The following is a 23,780-nucleotide window of genomic DNA, read 5'->3' on the forward strand; positions in this document are numbered from 1 at the left end:
TCCCTGCCTGCATCCCTGCCTGCATCCCACTCCATCACTGCCTCCATCCCTGCCTCCATCCCTGCCTCCATCCCGCTCCATCCCTGCCTCCATCCCACTCCATCCCTGCCTCCATCCCGCTCCATCACTGCCTCCATCCCGCTCCATCACTGCCTCCATCCCTGCCTCCATCACTGCCTCCATCCCACTCCATCCCTGCCTGCATCCCGCTCCATCCCACTCCATCACTGCCTCCATCACTGCCTCCATCCCTGCCTCCATCCCTGCCTCCATCCCTGCCTGCATCCCTGCCTCCATCACTGCCCTGCCCATCAACACCCTCTCCTAAATCAACCCAACCATCCCTAAATCACCTCCGTTACGATCTCCCCCACACCCAACCTCGCTAAAAGCCAGGCTGATTTTGGGGGGCATTTTGCAGCTCGGCACCGACCCTCACAGCCAAGCATTTCCAGGTGTCCTTATCCCCTCCGGGCAGCTTGGGATGAACAATACCTCAGAGTGGGGTGGAAGAGGTCACCTGAAACCCATCACATCGCACCTGGAGATGTGCTAGTGAGCCACTTCCAAACCACCCCACCCATCCTGCAAACAGAATGGGGCAGAGCAGAGCAGTTAAGGAGGGAGTTGGGAAGGCTGGAGGCTGGTAAAGGGTTTTACACAGCAGAAGAAAGCAGCAATGGTTAAAAGCTGAGGGCAGAGCGGAAGGGAAGCAGCAGCGCCTGAGTGAGTGAGTGTAAGAGCATCTGCGCAGCTCCACACACACAAACAACAAAAAAAGCAGAAGTCGGAGGTAGTGAATTAGCAATTGGAGACTGAGAAAAATCCATACAGGAAGCAAAACAAAGGAGAAATCTCAGGCCACTGGGGCTGAGGGGCGCTGGGAGGGCGTTCTGATGGGAAAAGATGTGAAAATGACCTGACGCAGATGAAGTTGATAAAGGAAAGTGCGATCGCCGGGAGCTGGGACAGCCGCCCGCGGGAAGGGGGGCGGGCACCCGGATCCGCCGGCCGCTCCTCCGCTCTCAGGAAAAGAGCCAGAAGGGGCAATTATGCATAAAGCAACGGCGGGAGGAATTAAAAAGCTGATTTCAAGGTAAGATTTTATCGTGTCAGCTGCTCCCAGCCACTTCCTTGTGGGGTTTGGGAAGGGCTGATTGGACGCAGAGCCACCTGGATCCCTGGCGATGCCCGAAGGGGTGCGGGGTTACGGCTCAAATCTGATCTGGGGGGTTGCTGAGGCTGCAGAAGGGCAGCAGGGCTCTGTCCAAACCGGCTGCGGTCCAGGGGTGGCGCAGCTCCAGCAGCGAGTTCGCATTTCAGTCTTTTCTTCGCTGGAAATGGATTGGGAATGGATGGGGTGAACAACTGAGGTGTATTTAAAGCACCGCAGAGGACGGACCCTCACAGATGTTCACAAACGGCTCAGTGTGTCCCAGCCCACTCTCCAAGGGCAAATTCCTGCAGCTTCCACCTTCGCACCGCCCGCAAATCCATTGTGTGGTGTGTGTGAAATCCCAGTGCCACAGCCTGGGCTCTGCCGTGACTTTTGCCCGCCCTGTGTGAGTGGCCTCTGCGTGGGGATCTGTCCCTGTATCCCTGCCACTGCTGCCATTCCAGACAAGGCTTTGTAGGAACTCTTGGAACCATCAGTAACACGAGTGGGCGATGTCAATGGGCCAGACGTGACAGCACAGACCGCAGTCCAGCGCTTTACTGGAAAAAGGTGCAGTGGAAGTTTATTTTTGCTCCATTTCCCACGGCAGAGTGGGCGGCTGCGGCTCTGCCGTGGGGCCCCTGCTCCCCTGGGATGAGATGGCACCGGGATGGCACCGGGATGGCTGAGCCTGACCCGTGCCCACCCACACCAGTCCCCAGTCCTGCTCGGCACCGCTGTGACCGCTCTGTCACGGCCGAGCCCCTCGCCCACCGTGCGGGACAACTGTGGGACAGCTGTCCTGATCCGCTCTGGCTGGACGTGGGCAGCAGCCCGCGCTGCCTTTCGCCACAAGATAATTGGGAAAATTATGAGAAGTGGGGTTTGAGACGGCATCTGGCCCACTGCTGCCACCGCACAGGTCCCTCGGGTCCCAGCCCGCGGAGCTGGGGGAGACGTGGAGCAGGAAAGGGGAATTTTCCTCCCGAGCCTCAGAAGCCTCCGAGAGCCCCACGCTCGGGCTCCCCCCCGACTCCCGGGGGGCTGGGGCGGACACCCCCAAATCCACGGAGAAAACATTCTAAAAGTCATAAAAACTGAAGAGATAGATGTATATTTAAAATTAAATCCACCCCGGGGAGCGCGGCCGGGCTGTTTGTGCCGCTGGCTCCGCGGGCGCGGATGCGATAAGATAAGAAAGGCAGGAGCGGGGAGGGGCGGCACGGAGCCGGGCGCACCCGCGGAGCCCGAGGGACGGACGGACGGACGGACAGGGACAGTCACACGAGCGGACGGACCGACGGACCGACGGACGGGGCGGCCCCTGCGCTCCGCCCCCGCGTAGCCTCCGCCCCCGGCCGCGCCGCTCCGCTTTACATAACCCGTCCGGGGCCGGGGTCCGCGCCCCGCGCCTCCGCCCGGCGGAAATGCGGAGCCGCCTGCCCCGGTTTCCTGCCTGAGCCGAGCCGTGCTGAGCCGAGCCGTGCTGAGCCGAGCCGAGCCGTGCTGTGCTGAGCCGTGCGCGCCGTCCCGCCCGCCCCGTCCCGGGCGCTCCGCCGCTCCATCATGGGCGAGCGGCAGCCGGACGCCTTCTCCTGCAGGTAACCGCGACCGAGCGGCCGTACCGGGACGGGGACGGGCTGGGCTGGGCTGCACCGGGACGGGACGGGCGGCCCCGGGAAGCGGCCGCGGCAAAGCGAAAGTAGCGGCGGGAGGAAGCAGCGAGGCGGCCGCTCCGCCTGTGCAGCCCCCGGAGCTGCCCTGGGCTGGATTCGCTCACCGGGGAACTCCGGTGCCCCCGTTCCGGGGTCGTGAGCCCCTTCCTCGCACAGCAGCCCCGTCCCCCTCACCCCTTTTCGGTGCCTTTTCCTCGGGCTGCCTCTTTCCAGGGACTGCTCACGCGTGGGGACCCGTGGTCCCGTTTTCCTCGTGGGCACTCCCTGTTCCTCTGTGGGTGCCCCCGTCGTGGGGACCCCCGTCCTTCTAGCAGCACAGGACCCCAAAGCACCCTTCTTTTAGGGTCTCTCGATGTCCCCATTTCCCAGCATCCGCATTTTGGAGATCCCAGAGCCGGGGGTGCAGCACGCAGGGAGCCAGCCCTGTTCCTCTCCTCTGCCTCCCCCCGGACCCCCGCAGCCCCTGCCGTGGGGGTGACCCCTCTGGGGGGGTGAAGCACCAGTGGGGTGATGCCCACCTTGCCCCATTTGTGGGGCCCTGCGCCGCCCGAGGGGGCCGTGCCTCGCCCCTGCCCCCGTGCCCACCGCGAGTGCCAAGCAGAGCTGGCACCTGGAGCCTGCCAGGCAGCTCCTCTGACTCTCTGCTCCCTGCAGACTTTGTTGGCCCCGCGGCTTGGCAGGGGCTCGGAGCACGAGGCCGATGCACCCGCGGTCAGCATCCCCGCAGCCCTCCCATGCCCTGCCAGCGTGCCCGGTGCTGCCTGTGCCAAACCCCGCCAGGGTCACCCACGGGGAGCCTGGAGCCGCTGGCTCGTGGCGGTGACACGGTCATTGCAGCCCGGGCTGGGATTTACTGTCAAGGAAACCGGGATGAGTTGCCGAGCTGCGATTTCGATATTGTTGTAAATTGATTCAAGATGTGCTGGAGCTGTGGGCTGGTGGCCTGGGGACTCCGTGGAGCTGCAGCCAGAGGAAGAGGTGGCCTGTGAGGGGACCTGGCACTGCCAGCTCCTGCGTGTCCTCGCTGCACTTGGATTTGCTGGCAGGATTGGTGTTTTAAGGCCTACAGAATTAGTGGCAAATTCACTTTTACTTGTCTGGGACTAGAACAATGCTTTGGCTTTCTTTTTAACTTGTTTTTGGGGCAGGAGAGACTCATCCCTGTGCATTTTCCCCTCCCCAAAGCTTCTTCTATTTTCTCTGACTTTTATATATTTATTGCCTCTGGTAAGGTCTGGTTTGGTTTCACCAGAGCCCACAGGGCTGCAGGTCTGTGCTGTGTTGGAAAGGTTGGGGTGCGAGTGCCAGCGGCTTTTGAGGGCTCTTCCATCCTCTGCCAGAGCAAATCCTCCCCACCCACACACCCATGGGACTGCTGGGCACCGTGGAGGTGTCGTGACAAATCCCAGTGGGTGACACAAAGTGAAAGTGCAAGCGCTCATCGCTGCTGGGGTTTGTGGTGCCGCCGCAGCTCGCCGAGGAGAAAGGCCCAAATCCAGCAATCCCCGGGGGCTGCTGTGGCCAGCCAGGCTGCCTGGGAGCTCAGCTGCTCCCTGCTGTCCCCAGGGACCCCCGGGGCAGCTGCTCCCCCCCAGGAGCACTCCCTGCACCCGGGTGCTCCCACGCCTACACCGCAGCGATTCATTTCATGCAACAAAACAAGCCCTGTCGAAAGAGGCCACCCCGCTGCCGGGCTTTTCCCCGCAGGCAGTGGGTGTAGGAGAGTGTGATGGTGTAAACCAGGCTGCAAGGTGCCAGACACCACGGTATGGAGGCAGGCTCAGGGGTTTTTGGGGAGCTGGGCTGGCCACAGCTGTTTGTGCTGGTGGGTTGCTGTGGGCCGAGCCAGAGCGGAGCTTGGATTTGACCTGAGATGGGTTTGGGTTGTCTCCGTCCTGTTGGAGTGGTCAGGGAAAGCCAGACAGGTGAACTTTCCTTGGATTTGAAGTGCTGTAACATCACCCACATGCCCAGAGGTCTGTGGTGCTGCTCAGTCCACACGGAGCTGTAAATTAAGGCAGGTTTGGGTCTTTAATATGGAAAGTTGTGTAGTGCCAGGAGGTGAAATGAGAGGAGTGTGTACGTCCTGTGACAAAGGGGGAGAAGGAGGGCAAAATCTGCCTTCCCACACTGGCTTTTAAACTGATTTCCTACAGCCTGTATGGACATGTGGAACTGGGGGATCTCTCTGTCCTGCTCCTTTCTTGCTTTTTGTCTGGCTGGTTTGATTCAGCCGAAAAAGAAAGAGGGAAAATCCTGAGACCCTGTGGGATTCTCCAGCTTGAGTGGAAACAGCCAGAGGGTCACAGGCAGCGATGGTGCTGTGCCACCACCCTCTGTGAGACCCAGAGAATCCTCACCATCTCAGGGGGCTGCTCCAGAGGGAAGAGGAGGAGGAGAATGCTGGGCAGTTTCTGCTGTGGGTTGTGCTGGCACTGGCTTTGGCTGGTTTCTAGTGATGCTGTGAATGTGTGGGTGATGCTGTGAGTATGTGGGTGTATCCATGAATGTGTGGGTGTCTCCCACATCCCGAGGCTGCTGCCAGACCCTTTCCCCACCTCTCCCCCTGCACCAACCCCTGCCGCCTTCCTGAATGGCAGCATCTCCATGCCCACCCCCAAAATGTCTGCAGCACCCCTCAATCCAGGGGTGCATCCAGATGTTCTTCTGCCATCTCTGGGGGATTGGGATGCCGAGCAGAGCTGCACCATCCCCATCCTGGCAGGAGGCTCTGCATCCCCCAGCCCTTCCAAGCCCACCTGTGGCTGGCTGGATCCCCCAGGGGCCTGCATCCCCCCTGAGCCCCCTGCAGGGAGCTGCGTCCCCCCGAGCTCGCCGTGCCAGATGCAGCTCCATTGAGAAGCGCCGTTCATTGTAACCTGGCCTTTTATAGCTGCCTCGGAGCGGCCGGGGGCCATGCCAAGAAAGGCTGCAGCCGGCTCAGAATAGCTCTTTTCATGGAGGACATCCTGGGAAGGAACAATGTTCCCGCTCTTGGGATTGTGGGAACTTTGTATTTCTGCCACTCAGGAAATGGGGAGCTGCAGGGCCCGGCCAGGGCGTCTCCCGGCCCCTCGCTTTGCCCTCTCCTGAAAATAGTCCTTGGGATGAGTTTTGAGTATTTCTGTGCTTATAAAGGGAGCTGAAAATGCCTCAGGACGCTTCTCCTCCAGCTGGGAACAGTTATTTCTGGGAGAGCATCAATCACGTTTCCCATTCACGTCACTGGTGTGCATTTTCCTGCCGTGGGGCCGGTTTCATTTTCAGGTGGTGCTGCTGCACATGCAGAGCGTGTGAGCAGGGCTGGGCACAGGGCACGTGGGCTCTGCTCCCTCACGCTTCCCCTCGAGGCTGATTTGTGGTGCTGGGGGCTGGAGGGTGCCCTCCACACCCACGGGTGGCTGTTCTGTGGTGGGAAGGTAGCAAGTTGGATCTGTGGCGAGTCCAGCTGCCTCTGAATGCTCATCCTCCGGGAGAGGGTGGCAGGATTGCGGCGCTGGCTCCTGGCACTGCTTGGTGCTGGCAGCTCCTGTGGCTGCAATCAAACAACAAATGCATTTACTGGGACAAATAACCCATTGCCAGATTCCCGTCCCGCTCGGTGCTGGCACCGCAGCAGCAGCAGCAACGCTCAGGTTGGGCAAGAGTTTGAGGGAAGCTGCTGGGGGTGGCTGGGCTGCAGGGCTGGATCCTGCACAAGCCCCAGCTCGCCGTCCCAGCCCGCATCAAAGCCACCGTGGCTGGTCTGTCCTGTCCTGCTCTTCCTCGAGTTCCTGGCCCAGCACCCCAAAACAATCCCAGCACCCCGAAACAACCTCAGCAGCCGCAAACAGCCCCGAGGTGGGGCGGGCTTGGTGCAGTGCAGCTCTTGCAGCAGTCAGCAGGGGATGGAAGCCCCCCAGCCCCAACTAGTCCAGGTGTATCCAAGGATTCTCCACTCAGAGCAAGTTAAAGCGATCAGAAGTCCTTCATCCGACCTGCAGGATGGCCAGGAGCTCCTCACAGGAACACATGAGGAATAAAACGTAAATTCTGGCTGCTGCATTCCAGCTTTGTGGAGCACAGTGGGCTGGAGCAGGGGGAAGCTCACCCAGCAGCAGGAACTCGCATCCCTGTGGTTGTCACTATTGAAACCTGGGGCAGAGCAGAGCTGTGGTAACTCCAGCATGGATTCACCCGGGATAGCTCCTTCCACGCGGGAAGTGTGCCAGGCAGAAGCAGTGAGGTCGGCATCGCGCCCGTGCTGGGCGGAGGAAGCGCTGGGGAACGTTTCCCATCGCCGGGCTGGAAAAGCGCGTTGCCACTGGCGACGGCCTTCGGCTGCTTCCCACCGCGTGGCCCAGACGAAGCCCGGCGTTTCCCGCGCCACAAACCTCTCCCAAAGCTGGTGCAAAGCGAGCCTGACATCTCGGAAGGCGAATTCCCTATCCTGGGAATCTCCCACCTGCCCGAGGAGCCGTTCTCACCATGAGCGCCTCGCTTCCTTTCCCCCCGCGTTTAGCGGAGCATCCCGCCGAGCGTGCCGGCGGCGGGGGCGGTGCGGCGGCGATTCCCGGGTGCCGGGAGGAAGCGGGAGAGCGGCGGCGGGGGATGCTGAGTCACCGGCAGGCTGGCGGCGCTGATAGACGGGGCCCTGCCGGGGTTCGGCCGGGCTGCGGCGGGCGCATGCCCCGCGCTGCCGGCTCGCCGCTCGGCCCCGAGCTTTGGGCGGCTCTTCTGAGAAGCCGGGGCTGGCGGAGGGCTGATAGCATCTCCCCTCGCCTGCAACCTTGGCGGGACGTGCTCGGCAGGGCAGCGGGTGGGCAGAGATAGAGCTCCGCTTGCCGGCGTTATCGCCGCCCCGGCTGCAAACACCATCCCCTGTGCCCGCACGTTCCTCATCGCCCGCTCGCTTCCTCCTGGCCCCTCAGGGCTTTTGTTTTGTCTTTTTTTTTTTTTTTAATTATTATTTTTCTTCCCCATGACAAATCCGCTTTTCCTCCCCTCCCAGCAGCCGGGGTGCTGCTGCTGGAGGAGTTTCGGGCAGGCAGCAACGCCTCTGCCGGTGCGGCAGGATCCGGGTGGGTTGGCCGATGTTTCCTTCCTGAGCGGAGTGCACGGCCCCGATAAGTGCCCCGGGCGAGCACGAGGTTCTCTGGTGAGCAGCGGGGCCGGCCCTGGGGAGCACCACTGCCGGCCGAGCCGGGCACGCCGGGCCGGCTGCACGCCAGCCACGGTGCTGCCAGATTGGCCTGGCTGCGAAATCTGCCGGGGGCACAGATACGGTGTGGTTTGCCAGGGCCCGGCAGCTCCTCGGTGCCGCAGGCAGCACAGCATCCCCTCAGGAACTGCTCATCCCGGGCAGCGGGGCCGCCTCCTCTCCGGCCGCTGGAGCCGGGAGGATCTGGCAGCGAGGCAGCTCCATCCCTGGATTTCTGCAGCTTTTCATGTCGCTTCCTCCCCTCCCGCCCCCGTTCCAGTTTTATCAACTCCGTTGAAATCGGTCCCTGGAGGGAAACCCATCGGCGCTGCGGAGCCTTGGCAGGAGCCGAGCGGATGTGGCCGGGCCAGGCGTCCCCGCGGGCGGCGGGCAGCTGCAGGCAGCTGTGCTGGCAGGAAGCCGCGCAGACGCCCCGAGCCGGGACCTGCCCGCTCCCACCGCGCAGGTGGGGAAACTGAGGCACGGCCCAGCCAGGTGGGGATGGGCGTGTAAAGGGGCTGGGGGGCTCAGGGTCTGCAAGGCCACTGCTGGTGGCCACAGTGGCTGGTCACAGTGGTTGGGCACAGGGCCATGCTGCTCGCTGGGAAACAGCGTCTCCTGACCATTTCCAATGTATCCATAGGAATGAGGCGGCTTAAAGTGGGGCCTGGTTGACCATAGCGTTCCCTCGAGGAGTCACATTACAAGCGGGGTGTGCCCACTCCAGCCAGGGTGGGGGACACGTGGGGACCCTGGGGCTGCCCTCACCATCCGTGTGCTCTGTCTTGCAGCGCCGCCACCTCGCTGGAGCCTCGGCAATGAATGGGCACTCGCTGCCGGCCGGCACGCCAGCGCATCCCCGGGGCTGGCATGAGTTCTGCGAGCTGCACGCCATCAGCACGGCCAAGGAGCTGGCGCGGCACTACCTGCGCTTCGCCACCGAGCACCCGCACCATGACCTGCTGGCCGCCGAGAACTTCTCGGTGCAGTTCACCGACCTCTTCCAGCAGTACTTCTGCCACGAGGTGAAGGAGGGCATCGCCATGAACCAGCTGCGCATCCTGCCCGCCGGCCCGGCGCGGGATTACCGGGACACGCACCGGCGCCACACCGACGCTTCGCTGGGCACGGTGGCCACCAAGGCCGAGGCGGAGCCCGGTGCCCGCCCCGAGCAGCCCGTCCGGGCCCCCGAGGCCGCTCCCTCCGGGCTGCGCAAGTCCTGGAGCTCGGAGGAGCTGGCGGGGCCGGCTCGGAGGCCGTTCTCGCTCAGCCAGCTGCGCCGGAGCTGGCGCAGCCTCTTCCGACGCCGCTCCTCGGACGCGCTGCCCGGGGATGGCGATGGGGAGGCGGCTGAGGCGGCGCTGAAGCCGGGACTGGGGAAGCGCATCCTGCCCTGGGGGCTGTCGCGGGAGCAGCCCCCCGAGGTGCGCAAGGAGGGGCTGCTCAAGTACGGGCTGCTGGACGAGCATTCCCTGGACAGCGGGACGCGCTGGCAGCGCTGCCGCCTGGTGCTGCGGCGAGCGGCGCCGCCCGACAACGAGGAATTCGTGCTGGAGCTCTTCGACCCGCCCAAGGTAAGGACCTGCCGCCTCTTGCCTGGTCCTGTGATGCTGAGGGTCTGCCTGTGATGCTGAGGGTCCCTCGGCTGGGAATGATGCCTGGGTGCCAGAGCATCCCACAGGGACGAGCCGGGCCACGGTGCACCCAGCACCACGAGAGTTTCTCACCACGAGGGGCCTGGACGGGTTTGCTCTGCCACTGCTCGCCCTCTGCTGCAGCCACACGAGGCTGGGCCTTGTTTGTTTAATATCTCTGAGAAAGAAACAAAGACACCCCTGTGAGTATTGTCTGGGGAGTGAGAGATGCTGAGACCAAGGTGCGCTAATTGCTGCAGTCGGTCAATGTGTCACTGCATTTCTCCCTGCTGGGAATCCAGAACTGGGTTTTCCAGCTGGAAGCACAGTGCCTGCCTTCTGAGCTGAGGATAGAGGCTGGTGGCCTCCATCCCACTCATCCCAGCCTGATTCCACCAGTCTGATGAACCCCAAATTCACCCTGTCCCCTGTGCTGTGCCTTTGGCAGCCTGAGCATCTGCTCGCCTGGGCAAGCTGGGAGAGGAAAAGGGAAAATAGGAATTAGGCTCTGTGCTTTTCTCTGCTCCCTGTGGGACCCATAGTTTTGCTTTTTGTGAGGAGTTTTGTGACTGGAAGTTCAGCTCCCAGCTGCTGCAGGGAGCTCCCGTGGTGCTGAGACGTGGCTGGAGTGGAGATGATGCAGGATGTGAGGGAGTGGGGAGTGATGTGGGGGGAGTTGGGGTGTTTAATCTGTAAAAAGATGGTTCCTTCACATGGCAGGACTTGCACAGGCCGTGATGGGATGAATTTTCTCTCTCTCTTCTTTTTTTTTTTTGTTCTCATTTAACTTTGATGGCAAACTTGTGCTTTGGAAGGAGGAAACCTCCGGTAGAGCTGGAGCCTTGTCCCTGCCTTCAGGGCAGCAGGGTCAGGGAGCAGCTGGCTGAATTCCTGCTATTTCCGTCAAACGGCTCCAATGTTAAATATTTGAAAAAAGAAACAACATCAAAATTGTAACATCTGAAAGTAAAAGCTGCTTTTGCTCCGTCATGTCAAGGGTTGCAGTTGTTTGTCCCCGTGGGAGTGTGTGTCCCCATCCCGGGGCACAGGGAGGTCAGAGGCACTCTGGGGCACTTGGAGGGTCCTCCAGCAGCTGGATAGCACTGCCTTTTTCCCCTCCCTCATCCTTTTTCTCCCTTTTCCCCATTTTTTAAAATCCCTTATTCTTTTTTTAAATCCCTTTTATTTTTTTCTTCCCCCCTTTTTTTTTCCTTCCTTTTTCTTTTTTCACTTCCCCTTTTCTTTTTTCAATTCCCCCACACTTTTTTTTTTTTTAACTACCCCCATCTTTTTCTCCCTATCCCCTCCTATTCTTTTGCTCTCCTTCCTTTTTCTTTCTTTGTTTCCCTCCCCCTTGGGAAGCAAGCCCAGCACATTCTTCCTTTCCTCTCCCCACACTGCCTGCCCAGCTGTGACCCAGGGGTGGGAGACACTTCAAACAAGGCACTGACCACGTTCCCCCCGTGCTCTGAGCATCATTCCTTGCAGTCTCCATGGGATGGAGATTTCCTGGAGCTCCACATCCCCACAGGGCTGGAGACCCCCGAGCCTGGAGCAGGGGGGGTTTCTCAGCCAGGCCTGCGGAAGCGGGGGGGATGTTCCTTGCTGGATTTTTGCGAGTCTCTGGATTAAATTGCTTCCTGTGCAAATATTCTCAGGGCGGCTCCTTCCTTTCCAATTCCCTGGGCCCGGGCCAGCTCCCTTCTCCTTTACAGCACAATCAATCCTGACCCTTTCCCAGTCACTGCGGTTGGATTCTGGGGGCGGTGGAAAATCCCCCACGGTGCTGGTGGCTCCCACTCCCCAAACCCAGCACGGGGCAAACCACAGAGCAGTGAGAACAGAACAGTTTGTTTGGGGGGTTATTTTCCTTTAAAATAACTGAATAACACTCGACAACCCCCTGGGAATGGCTGTGAGGAACCCCTTCCTTGCCATCCTCCTGCCCCAGGATGCTCCCGGGGTTTTTCCACTGCTTTTTCCCCATCTCACGGGTCTGATTTGTGGATGCTGTTGATCACCATAGAAAATTGATGGTTTTAAATAAGCAACTGTAAAATCTGTTCTTGGGATTTTTCAACCCCAAATGATCTCTGGACTGTGAGGTTGGTTACCCTCAGTTTTTCTGGAAACACCCTTCCTTCTCTTCCTTCCCCTTTCCTCTTCTTCCTTCCTCCTTCCTTCTCTTCCTTCCCCTTCCTCCTCCTTCCCCCTTTCACCCTATAAATAATAGGATGCAATTGAAATTTCATCTCAGCCTCAGAGCTTTACAGCATCAAACCAAGCCCCCAAACATCCATCCCCTTGGAATGACCCTGGGAAAGGCAGGTGTGCAGAGAAAGGAGGGGGGTCCTGCTGCTTTTGGCAGCTTTTATCGCATTTTCCCCCCTTTCTCCTCGTGCTCCAATGGGGCCTCTGAGCTTAATCCCATAACGTGCCTGGCATCAAAGGGAGTGGGGGCTTTGAAGAGCCCTGATCCCATTTGCTGCTTGGGTGGCTGTGCTGGGTGAAGGGGTCAGGGAGCTGTGCTGGAGAATGGGGCAACACCTGTGGCACTGCCTGGAGTGGGCATCCCCTGCCCCAGGTGTGTGCCAGAAGGGATGAGGACTTTGGGATTTGGATTTGGGAAGATTTTGGGAGAGGGAGCAGCTCCCCTTCCCATGCTCACAGCCACAGCTGGCTTGGTTTTGGCATGGCTCCCTCCTCCCTCCAGCACTGGAAAAATGATGCTGCCAAGGAGGGATTTGGGGGTGATGAGATCTCTTTTATATATATAATTTTTTATATATTTATAAATTTCTGTTATATTTTTAATAAATTTATAAATTTATTATATATATATATATAAATTATAATATGATATAAAAATATTATGCATTAAAATATTTATATAGAAGGCTATATATATTTATTATATATACTTATATATATTTATTATATATATACACATATATATTTTATTATATATACTATTTTATTATATATTATATATTTTTATTATATATATTATATATATAATATATATTATATTTATAAAATATAAATATTTATATTATTTTATTATATTATTGTATATATTTTTATTATGTACACACACATATATGTATAATATATAAAAATATAGTATACATAAAAATATTTATAGGTAAGGCTATATATATTTTTATTATATATATATTTATTATACACACACATACACATTTTTTCATTTTTATGTATGTGCCACAGGAAAACCTGGAAACCTGGGCATGGTCCTGGAGTTGCACCCATGTGGATTCTCTGATCTCTGCCATGAGGGCAATGCTCACCAGTCCTCCCTGATTTCCTTGGAGGCATTGAGGGTTTTCTCCTCTCCCACACCATTTTATCCCATACCACCTTTAGGACTACTTTAGGGTACCCTTTAGAGTAACTCTGAGGTCTCTCCACCTTGATAAATTTCACCCAGAGCTGGCAGACCCAGCTTTGTCAGCTTTGGGGCTGCTCCTCAGCTGAGCCCCAGCCCCAGATCCCTTTTCTGTGGCCGAATCCCAAACTCCACGAGAGCCGTGACTCGCAGCGGAAATGTCCCGAGCCGTTTCTGTTGACCAGATGTTTTTACAGGAAGGGGAAGGGAAATGGGATTTGCATTTGTGCTGCTTTCTTTACAGCATTTTAATGAAATCCAGCGCGTCCCACAAATTGATGGCACGCCGGGGCTGGCCCGGAGACTCCTTCCGGAGAGAGCCCTCGGAGCCTCTGCCCCAGCTCAAACATCTTTGCTGAAGGAGGAGCAGTATTTTTATCTCTGCTCAGTGTGAGCCTGCTTTGACTTCCTTTTTTTTCTTTTTTTCTCTTTTTTTTTTTTTAAATTTTTTTTTCTCTTTTTTTACACCTTTCACCTGAATCTCGTTTCTGAGAACTGCCACCTCCTGAGCCAGCAGGTTCCTGTCCCCGATTTTTGGTGCTTGGGGCTGTGAGTGGCAGCTGGTCAGGCATGGGGTGGGGCACATCCCAGTGTTCTGGTCCCCATTCCCTGTCCCTGCTCCTCCTGGAGCTGCTCAAACCTGGCCTGAGTGACTCAGCCAAGGAAGGGCAGTGGTGGAGGGGGAGTTTTCCTCCCTGGAGCACCTTGGGAAGAGTTTTCCCAGTGATGGGAAGCACCTGAGTGTCCCATCATCCCATCCCTGGTCCAGGAAAGGGCAGGTTTGTGCCGATCTGGATCCCCAAGGGATCACATCCCTCTCCTGGCATCTTTTCCTGGCATTCCTGGGGATTTCATCCCTCTCTTGGTCTCCTTTTTCTGGCATCCCCATGGGCTGCATCCTATTCATGGCATTCTTCTCCTGGCATTCCCAGGGACTGCATCCCTCTCTTGGCATCTCCATGGGCTGCATCCTGTCCTGGTGCAGCTGAAGATGTCCCTGCTCACTGCAGGGGGTTGGACTTGTGGCCTTTTCAAGATCCTTTCCAACCCAAACTATTCTGCTCTTCTATGATCCCTCTCCAAGCATCCTGCTCCCAGCATCCCTCTCCTGGCATTCCCAGGGACTGCATCCCTTTCTTGGCATTCCCAGGGGCTGCAGCCTGATCTGCTTGGTGTCCCTGCTTATTGCAGAGGGGTGGGACTGGGTGGCCTTTGAAGATCCCTTCCAACTCATTTTATTCTGTGATTCTGAGACCCTGCTCCCAGCAGCATCCTCCAGGATCGCATCCCTCTTTTGGCAACCCCAAAGACCACACAGCCAGGAGCTGGGAAAACATCTGGGATGACCCTGGAGGGGTTTGGGTGTCCTTCAAATCCCTTGGGAGAGGCAAAACCTGCCCTGGAGCTGTCCCAAAACCCTCAGCAGCCTCTCCCCGGGGCAGGGCGGGCGCATCCTCTCTGTTCTTCGAAGGCACCGGCGGCCTCGGGGCTTTGTGAGATTTTGGTGGTGACTTTTGCTCTCTTTCCCCTCCCCCCCCCCCAGCTCTGTTTTTGGGTATCGAGGGGGGGGGGGTGGGAAGGAGGGCGAGGAGACAAAGGTTATTTGTCATTTATTAACCACAACTTTTTCCATCCTTGGTCATGCACGGAAAAAACACTTTTAGCAGCGTAACCACAGCCCCGGCGTTAATTGCTGAAGAGCAGAGTTTCTTATTTTGGAAACTGTTGCTGGGATGGGGGCTTGCCAGGGCCTGGGTGGGAGGGGAGGGGTGCAGGATGGACCCCAATATGTGCTTCATTGAACTCTGGGGTTTTGGGCTTGGAAGGATTCCGTCCTTTTAACCTCATCCTTTAAAATCTGCCCTTCCCGGAGCTGTTGTCCCACTGCCCCTGCTTATCAGTGTCACTCACAGGGATGCTGCAGAGCTGCTCGGGGTGGAAAGCACCACGTGCCAGCTGAGAAGTGGGCAAAAAATGCAAAAAATGGAGATATTGGGCAAACCACAGGAAGAAGGGCTGGGAAAGCACTCAGGGAATGCACTGCTCCACAAGAGCTGTGGGTGCTGCGTCCCCGCAGCTGATGTGAAAAGCCTAGTGGGGTTTTGTTGGGTGGTTGCTTCTCTTTTTCCCCCCTTTTTCTTCTTTTTTTTTTTTTTCTCTCTCTCTCTCTCTGTCTTTTCACGGCCCAGGATGTGGTTGTTTCGAGGCTGAGAGCTGCTTCTTTCAAAGGTAAATATTTATGAGAGCCTGCGCAGGCAGCACCGGCTCTGGAAGGATTCAAGGATTCATCCCAGCCCTGCTGGGGGCTCAGCTGGGGTGGACCCTGCTCCTTCCCGCCAGGCAGGTCCCAAATCCAGTGTCTGTGATGTTCAATTTCATTTTGGGGTTGTGTTAAAAATTAGCATTTTGGGCAAACTCACTTCCCCCAGCCCCAGGCAAAGAGCAGGAATGAAAACACCCATCCAGTGGGATTGAACACTCCTATGTGGACCAAAAACCCTCTGTGGGAATTTTGAACCTTTTCCATCATCCTGGGTGATGCAAAAACTTGGGAAAAACCCCAGGACACCCCAGGGCTTGTGGGGATCCTGCAGAGCCTGTGCTGGACCCCCTCATTCCCGTGGGGCTGAGGTTTGGGGTGACTCAGTGCTGGCTGCAGCAGCTCCCACTTGCACGCAGACACCTTGTTTACTTTCCATGCTCGTTATTTATTCCAGGAAATTATTAAAGCAGCCCACGCTGGAACCGAATCTGGCATAAAATAAATTAAAAAAAAATTTTAAAAAAGAAAAAAAAATCAAGAGTGTGGCGAAAGCTGTTTACAGATCTTGTTTATAGCCCCCCATTGCCCTCAGCCCTGCTGTGAGGTGCTGGGCTCGCTGGTTTTTGGGGGTTTTGCAGGATTTTGGGGAGCTTTGCAGTGTTTTGGGGAGGTTTGTAGGGCTTTTGAGAGGTGTTGCAGGGTTTTGGGGAGGTTTGTAAGGGTTTTGGGGAGGGTTTTAGGAGGCTTTCAAGGGTTTTGGGGAGGTTTGCGGTGTTTTGGAGATGCTTGCAGGGTTTTGGGGAGCCTTGCAGGGTTTTAAAGAGATTTGCAGTGTTTTGGGGCAGTTTGCAGGGTTTTGGGGAGCTTTGCAGGGTTTTGGGGAGCTTTGCAGGGTTTTTGGGGGGGCTTTGCAGGGATTTGGGATTTTGCAGAGGTTCGGAGAGTTTGGGGACGTTGGCTCACTCAAGCAGAGCGGGGAGGATGATCAATGAACAGATCAATGGACAGATGATCCATGAACACCATCCAGGGATGGCTGGGGGTTCCTGCACCCCCCAAATCCCACCCCCAGCCTCCCCCCCGCGGTTTTGGGGCTCTGTTTTGCAGCCCCCCGGGTGAATCCAGCAGGAGATGGGGGCTCGGGGAGCGCTGGGATCGGGGCTGTGCTTTCTCCCGTCGCCGTTCGCCCAGCAGGAACAGAGGGGTCTTTGTGGCAGGGCCAGCACAACGGTGTCCCTTGTCACCGCCGGGGACAGCGCTGTCCCTGCCCAGCCCGTGGGGTGCTCCGAGACACCGTGTCCTGGGGGCTCCTTTGTGTGCTGGGTGGAGGATGCTGGAGGGGTTTTGGGGATTTTTGGATGGGGGATGCTGAGCTCACACAGCAGCGGGAATCACCTCCCATGTTCCTGTTTGACAGTCCAGGCTCCGGTTCCCCAAATGCAGAGCAGAGCCCAGGGTGGTGCTTGCTGCTGTCAGGTTTCTCAGTGAGCAGTCTGCACCTGCAGAGAGGCAGGGATGTTTTGGGAATGTCACCCTGAGCAAGGGGTCCCTGAAGCAGGCACAAATCAATGGGATTCCAGTGCCTGTCCCAAAAACCAGCATTGGCAGGAGCTGTCCAGGGTGGATCTCTGCCCTTGGGATGAGCTGTGGTGCAAACACCTGAGGAAGAGCACTGGGATTAACTGTGCTGTCAGCTCCCCCAGAGCACTGGGATTAGCTGCTGGAGAGAGGGATTAGTCAGCTGCAGATCCCTGAGGATGAACACCAGAGTTGGCCATGGTGCAGATCCCTGAGGATGAACACCAGGATTAGCTCTGGTGCAAAACCCTGAGGACACATTTTGGGATTATCTATGGTGCAGAAGTCCTCAAGGGTGAGCCTTGGGTTTAACTCCCAAGGGAAACCACCTGTGGGATTTCCTGCCACACAAAATCCCCGAGGATGAAGGCTGGGATTACCCTTGGTGCAAACTCCTGAGGATGATGGCTGTTCCAGCAGACACTTTGGACTCTCCAGCAGAACCCTTGGAGCCCTGCAGGGCCCTGCTGCCTCCCCCTGCCCTGCCCTGGCACCAGGGGATGTTTCCCACCCAGTTCTCTCAGCATTCCCTGGAAAAGAGCTGTGTGTACCCACATTCCTGGAAAACTTCACAGCCTCCCCAGGGCTGCAGGCACAGGATATGGTTTTGTGTCCATCCAGCACAGCCAGGCCTGGCCCTGCAGCTTGGCTGAGGTTTGTCCCTTGCGTAAGGGCCACAGTGATTTACAAGAAGTGACAAATCTCGCCCGTATCCGTTGGGGGACCTTGCACAAGGGCTCAGGCACTTCCCCACCTCCCGTGGGTGACTCAGAGTGGAAGCGAGAGCCGAGAGCCGGCCTGGGGAAACCCCGGAGCGTGGAGGGGCCGGGGGCAGCTCCTGCTGCTCTCGAAGGATTGGCTCTGCATGAACTTGGCCTGATGGCCCAACACTGCCATCATCACTGTGACAATGCCATCATCACCTTGCCACTGTCATCATCACTGTCAGTGCCATCATCAACGTGCCACTGCCGTCATCACTGTGCCACCGTCGTCATCGTGCCACCGTTATCATCATTCTTCCACTGCCGCTATCACCACGACACTGCTGTCATTGCTGTTGTCATCTTTGTGCCACCACTGCCAGACCACCACCCTCCTCCTCACTGCCCTGCTGCCATCATCACCGAGCCACTGCCACCGCTGTCGTCATCGTGCCACTCTCGTTCTTGGAGAGCCGCCTTCCCTCCCACCTGAGTGGGAAAAGCTCCCCCAGCACCCTCAGTGTCCCCTGAGCACCCAGGCAGGACGTGCTCCTTATGGCAGCAGCTCACAGCTTCGTGGGGAGAGCATTCCTGGCACATTTGGGCGAGCTGGGAGGAGCTTTGCTGTGGAAAACACCGTCAATCCCAAATATCCTTGCTGGACATTCAGTGGGGAAGCTGATGCTGGTGGGGTTTGGGGTTAAACCGGAGCAACACCTGTAACATCCTGAGCATCCTGAGCCAGGCAGCAGCGGGCTTTACCCATCCCTGCAGCGCTGCTGGGGCGCCTCTTGCCGAGAAGGAGCCCGTGGGTGAACCCCTGGTGTGTTGAGTGTGCACTTTTGCTTACTGAGAACTCCCTTTCCCGGTAGCGGCCGCATCGCGCCGGGCATCTTGCGGTCAGGTGCGGCAGCGGGGGCACCGTGCCTGCGGCAGGCACTTCCCCGAAGCCAGCCTGGTTTTTGGGCACCCTAATCTCTGTGCTGCATCATTTCCTTCTCCCTCCGCGCTCCAGCTGCGCTCCCCGCGCCCAGAGACGCGGGGGGCTTCGCCGAACTCCCTTTTCCTGGAATTTCTCCGTTTCCTGAGAAGCCGACCCCGAGCGCTGTGGTTGGGATGTTGATAAAACCCTCTCAGGGTCACGCTGGACGTCACAGCTCCTCGTGTGGGAAAGTGGCCAGGACCAGAGAGAGATCCTGTCACCTTCTCCACACGCAGGACTTTGCACGGGGCACGGTTACGTTCCAAAGGTGGCAGGAAAATCGAATTCCTTCGGGATAAAGCGGCGGCGCCCCACGGCAGCCCGGTGACAGTGATTGCAGCACGGCACAGCTGCAATCACTGTCACCAGCGGGCCCGGGGCTGCCGGAGCCACCGCGGTGTCACCAGCCCCGTGCATGACGCCGTACGCGAGCGACTTCTAAGAACTTTCTTCTCGGTGCAGCTCGGAGCTGATAAGGGCTGATCCCTCTCGCGCTGCGTTTCCGGCCCCAGAGAACACCGAGTGCTCGAGGGAGGGAGGGAGGAAGGAGGGGGGAGGACGGAAAAAAAAAAGCAAAAAAAAAAAAAAAGCAGCAAAGCTAAAGATGGTGTGGTTGGGTGACCGAGGAGTGTCCGGCGGGGACATTCTGGGTGTCATTCAGGTGGTTGGGGTGGGTTTGCTGTGAGCTTCATGAGCTCAGGGCAGTTTGGTTGGCAATTGCTGAAGTGCCACAGCACAGGGTGTAGGGACACTGTCACTGTGTAGTGAGTGAGGAGGGACACTGGAACCAGCATCCCGTGGGGTGATGAAGCCACTGCGTGAATCACAGCCAGCCCAAATGTTGTGGTGCAGCAAGCCTGGCACAGGGGGATGACAGGGTCTGGCACGTGGTGGCATTGCCCGGGCATTGCCAGGATGCACAGGGTGGCTCTGGCCGTGGGGTTGAGCACAGAGCCTTGGCTCCATCACCCAGCACCACTGGGTGGTTTTTTTGCCCAATTCAGGGAATTCTTGCCCCCCTGGCACCCTGGATCCTGTGCCACGTGCCGCAGCCTCCTGAGGAACCGAAAGCTGCCGCAGGGATATTTTAGCCTTTGTGGAAGTGCTTGCTCAGCATTTTGTCATGTGCCTGTGCCGGTGCCAAAGCCACCAGGGAGCTCTTGGCAGGCCACTGACCCTCTCAGCCACGAGCAGGACGTTCCCTGCCTGCACCCCAATTTCCCCATCGGTGCCACATCCCTGGGACGTGCTGCCATGCTGGGAACCCCTTCTCCCTCCTCTCCTCCTTGGGACCCCTGGGATGGGTCTGGAGGTCACTCAGCCCCCCTGGGGTGTCCTGACAGTGACTGGGCAGTGTTTTGGGGGGGTATTTCCTCACCACACAGGGTATTTCCTCACCACACAGGGTATTTCTTGCTGCTGGGGTATTTCCCTTTCCCTAGGGTATTTCCTTGCTGGCTGCTGTGCCTTGGGTGGCTCTTGGACTGGGTAGAGCAGTGTGGTCTGGGGCAGTGTTTTGGGGTCTGGGGGAGTGTTTTGGGGTCTAGGGGAGTATTTTGGGGTTTGGGGGAGTTGGGGCTCAGCTCAGGCTCTGTGTTCCCCCCACAGGGCTCCAAGCCCAAGCTGCTCGTGCCCTGCTCCGCCGTGCAGGAGGTGCGGAGGTGCACACGCCTGGAGATGCCCGACAACCTCCACACCTTTGTCCTCAAGGTAGGACCTGCTGGGAGGGTCTGCAGCCACCCCCGAGGCCTTTCCCACCCCCTGGGGCACATGTGGCTCCCAAAAGCTCCGGTGCCAAGTTTCAGTTCCTCTTCCCATCACGGGAGGGGATGCACAGGGGGATGTGGAGTGCGGAGGGGGGATGAGCTGTCCCTGCTGGGGTCCCGAGTGTGGGTGGGTGGGGGATGCACATCCCTCTCTGTCTCTGAAGACCTCTCTGATGTCCCCCAGGTCACCAATGCCACCGACATCCTGTTTGAGGCAGGGGATGAGCAGCAGCTCAGCTGCTGGACGGCCGAGATCCGGGAGTGTGTGCACAGGGGGTAAGCACTGCTGGGTGTCCCTGGGGCTGGGGACGGTGGCTCTGTGTCCCCGCTGCCAGCACTCAGCCTGGCCTCTCCTGTCCCCAGCAGGTCTGACACGGGTGACCCTGAGCTCCCGACGTGCCGACACCCCGAGCCTACGGCCGCCAGCCCCGCCACCAGCACCGACCCTGTAAGCCAAGGTGAGCTGGGGACACCCAGGGGACCCTGGGGACAGAGCATCCCTCACTGGGGGGCCACCACATCCTGCCATGGCTGGGCTGATCGGCCTTCCCCAAACGGCACGAGGGGAGGGGACAGAGGGGAAGGGATGGGCAGGGGTCCCATTTCCCAGGGCCACTCATCCCTGTGCCTGGCAGGGGCGACTCCGGGGGGCCCGGGGGAGGCGGCGGGGCCGAAGATGGAGCAGTTCCTCTCCTCCTGCCCCTGGTTCCACGGGCCCATCTCCCGCGTGAAGGCGGCTCAGCTGGTGCAGCTGGGGGGGCTGGAGGGCCACGGCGTGTTCCTGGTGCGGCAGAGCGAGACGCGCCGCGGCGAGTACGTGCTCACCTTCAACTTCCAGGGCAGAGCCAAGGTACGGGCGGGACGGGGCTGGGATAGGGAGGGGGAATCTCACAGGGGCAGGACAGCCCCTGTCCCGCTGCATCCCACCCCCAGGGAGATGCTCTGCTGCTCCCTGCCCCGAGCAGGGAGGCGCAGGCTGGGGATGCAGCGCATCGGCGTGTCCCCCATCCCAAATATCCCCACTGTGCCCTCCAGGAGGGGATGCAGGGAGGGTGACAGGGAGGGTGACGGGTCCCTGCCTCTCTCCACAGCACCTGAGGCTGGCGCTGACGGAGCGGGGCCAGTGCCGGGTGCAGCACCTGCGCTTCTCCTCCATCGTGGAGATGCTGCAGCACTTCCACCGCTACCCCATCCCGCTGGAGTGCGGCTCCGCCTGCGACGTGCGGCTCTCCAGCTACGTCGTGGTGCTGCCACAGGCACAAGGTGTGTGGGGAGGGAAAGGGGGTGTTCCTGTGGGACACAGGGGGTGTGCAGGAATGGGGATTTTCCTGTGGGACACAGGGGGTGTGCAGGAATGGGGATGTTCCTGTGGGACACAGGGGTGTGCAGGAATGGGGATGTTCCTGTGGGACACAAGGGGTGTGCAGGAATGGGGATGTTCCTGTGGGACACAAGGGGGAAGGGAAGGGAAGGGAAGGGAAGGGAAGGGAAGGGAAGGGAAGGGAAGGGAAGGGAAGGGAAGGGAAGGGAAGGGAAGGGAAGGGAAGGGAAGGGAAGGGAAGGGAAGGGAAGGGAGATGTTCCCATGGGACTCAAGGTATTCAGGAAGGGAAAGGGGATGTTCCCGTGGGACACAAGGTGCTCAAGAAGGGAAGGGGGAGCTCCTGTGGGACACAAGGTGTGCAGGAATGGGGATATTCCTATGGGACACAAGGGGTGCAGGAATGAGGATGTTCCTGTGGGACACAGGGTGCTCAGAAAGGGAACTGGGATGTTCCTGTGGGACACAAGGTGTGCAGGAAGGGAAGGGGATGTTCCCATGGGATACAAGGTGTGCAGGAAGGGAAGGGGATGTTCCCATGGGATACAAGGTGTTCAGGAAGGGAAGGGGATGTTCCCATGGGATGCGGGGATGGAGGGTGCCCGGGCTGGGTGTGGGTGCTATCCCCGGGCCCTTTGGTTGCTCCTGGAGTGGGGAAGCGGAAGCCTCGTGGCAGTGGCACAAAAGGTGACTCCCAAGCTCCCAACTTCCCCTTCTGAGAAAGGAGAAGCTGCTCCCAGCCACCATTTGTGGGGGGGTGGGTCATGGGATGCACCCCACAGCCCCAGAGAGGGGGTGACAGGAGCATCCCCCTTACCATCACCTCCTCTCTCTGCCCGCAGCTCCCGGCTCCAGCACCACGGTCCCTCTCCCCCTGCCCTTCCCAGGCTGGAGCCCCGAGTTCAGCCTCATCCCCGCCAGCTCCTCCTGCCCCCACGGCCCCGACGAGCCCCCCGGGGGTCCCCCAGCGGAGCAGATCTTCCACCTGGTGCCACCGCCGGCCGAGCTGGCACAGAGCCTGCGCCCGGCCAGGGCCGCCCCGGCCACCGCGGCCCGGCCCCGCGACTCGGACTATGAGGTGGAGGCACCGGGCCGGGGCCACGTCCGTGCCATCGACAACCAGTACACGCCACTGTGAGCAGCACGGCCGGCACTGGGATGCACTTTCGGGTGGAGGAATCCTGGAGACCTTCTGGGGGATCCATCGAGAGAAAGAATGTACCTGTTTCTTCCTTCTGGTTAGGGATTATTATTGGTTTTTTTTTGTTGTTGTTGTTTTTGCAGGGAAGGGGGTAATTTTTCACTCCTGTACGGGTGTGCTCCCTCTCGTTGGCCTGTTGAAGGGCCTCTTATTGTTGTTTTCTGTTGTTCTTATGGAAGCTTTCTCGTTACTGTTTACACAATGCCACTTGTGCCTGCGCTGGGCCCGGTGTCCTGCCTGTCCCTGACACCCCAGAGCCCAGCCAAGGAACCAGGGCCTTGTGTTCCACCCAAGGAATTGGAGGAAGTTAAAAAAAACCCAGGATAACAACGAAAGAATGATTATAAATCCATTGCCAAGTTGCTGCTCCAGGCCTCATCCTCCTGCCCTGGCTGCTGAACCCACCAGCAAAGCCTGACCTGAGCAGGGTTTGGGCTTTTTTTTATAGCTAAGGCAAAAAAACTGGCTTTTTCTTGCTTTTCCTTTTTAACCCAGCACAGCCCTGGTCATTGCCAGGCAGAGGGATCCTCACCCTGCTCTCCCAGCTGATTGAGACTGAACACTAATTGCTCCATCCTTAGCCATGGCACCAGCTGAGAACTAACACAGAGACTGACACAAACCTCTCCTGCTGGTGAGGGAGGGGTTTATTATCCCCTTGTATCCTGGTGATGGAGGCTTTTTTCTCCCTGTGGTGAATGGGTTTTTATCCTGGAGATGGAGGCGTTTTTGTCCCGGTGATGGAGCTGTTTTATCCTGGTGATGGAACAGTTTTATCCCAGTGATGGAACCGTTTTATCCCAGTGGTTTTAGGCACAAATAAGTCAGTTTTCCCCTACTCTTGCTTGCCTTTTCCCCCCCAAAACCTGTCACCAGGAGCTTGGTGGCATTTAAAGCCTCTTGCAGGTGATGGGG

General features: G+C 58.3%; 1 protein-coding gene across 1 annotated transcript; it reads left to right on the forward strand.

Annotated features, from left to right (window-relative positions):
• Window positions 1-1,084: 1,084 nt before the first annotated feature.
• On the forward strand, window positions 1,085-22,883 carry SH2B3 (SH2B adaptor protein 3). Its single transcript, XM_058037089.1, has 8 exons — window positions 1,085-1,096; window positions 8,803-9,585; window positions 20,187-20,288; window positions 20,529-20,620; window positions 20,708-20,802; window positions 20,980-21,194; window positions 21,436-21,607; window positions 22,507-22,883. The coding sequence occupies exons 2-8, from the start codon at window positions 8,830-8,832 to the stop codon at window positions 22,800-22,802; spliced, it is 1,728 nt and encodes a 575-aa protein (XP_057893072.1). The 5' UTR covers window positions 1,085-1,096; window positions 8,803-8,829; the 3' UTR covers window positions 22,803-22,883.
• Window positions 22,884-23,780: the final 897 nt, after the last annotated feature.

This window comes from Melospiza georgiana, chromosome 18, assembly GCF_028018845.1.
Source record: "Melospiza georgiana isolate bMelGeo1 chromosome 18, bMelGeo1.pri, whole genome shotgun sequence".
NCBI classification, from domain to species: domain Eukaryota; kingdom Metazoa; phylum Chordata; class Aves; order Passeriformes; family Passerellidae; genus Melospiza; species Melospiza georgiana.

Bases quoted from the DNA above. Each gene is read 5' to 3' on its own strand.
- SH2B3 (XM_058037089.1), top strand. From the start codon at position 8,830: ATGAATGGGCACTCGCTGCCGGCCGGCACGCCAGCGCATCCCCGGGGC. The intron at 20,803-20,979 runs GTGAGCTGGGGA...TGTGCCTGGCAG, and splicing joins CACCGACCCTGTAAGCCAAG to GGGCGACTCCGGGGGGCCCG. The intron at 21,608-22,506 runs GTGTGTGGGGAG...CTCTGCCCGCAG, and splicing joins GGTGCTGCCACAGGCACAAG to CTCCCGGCTCCAGCACCACG.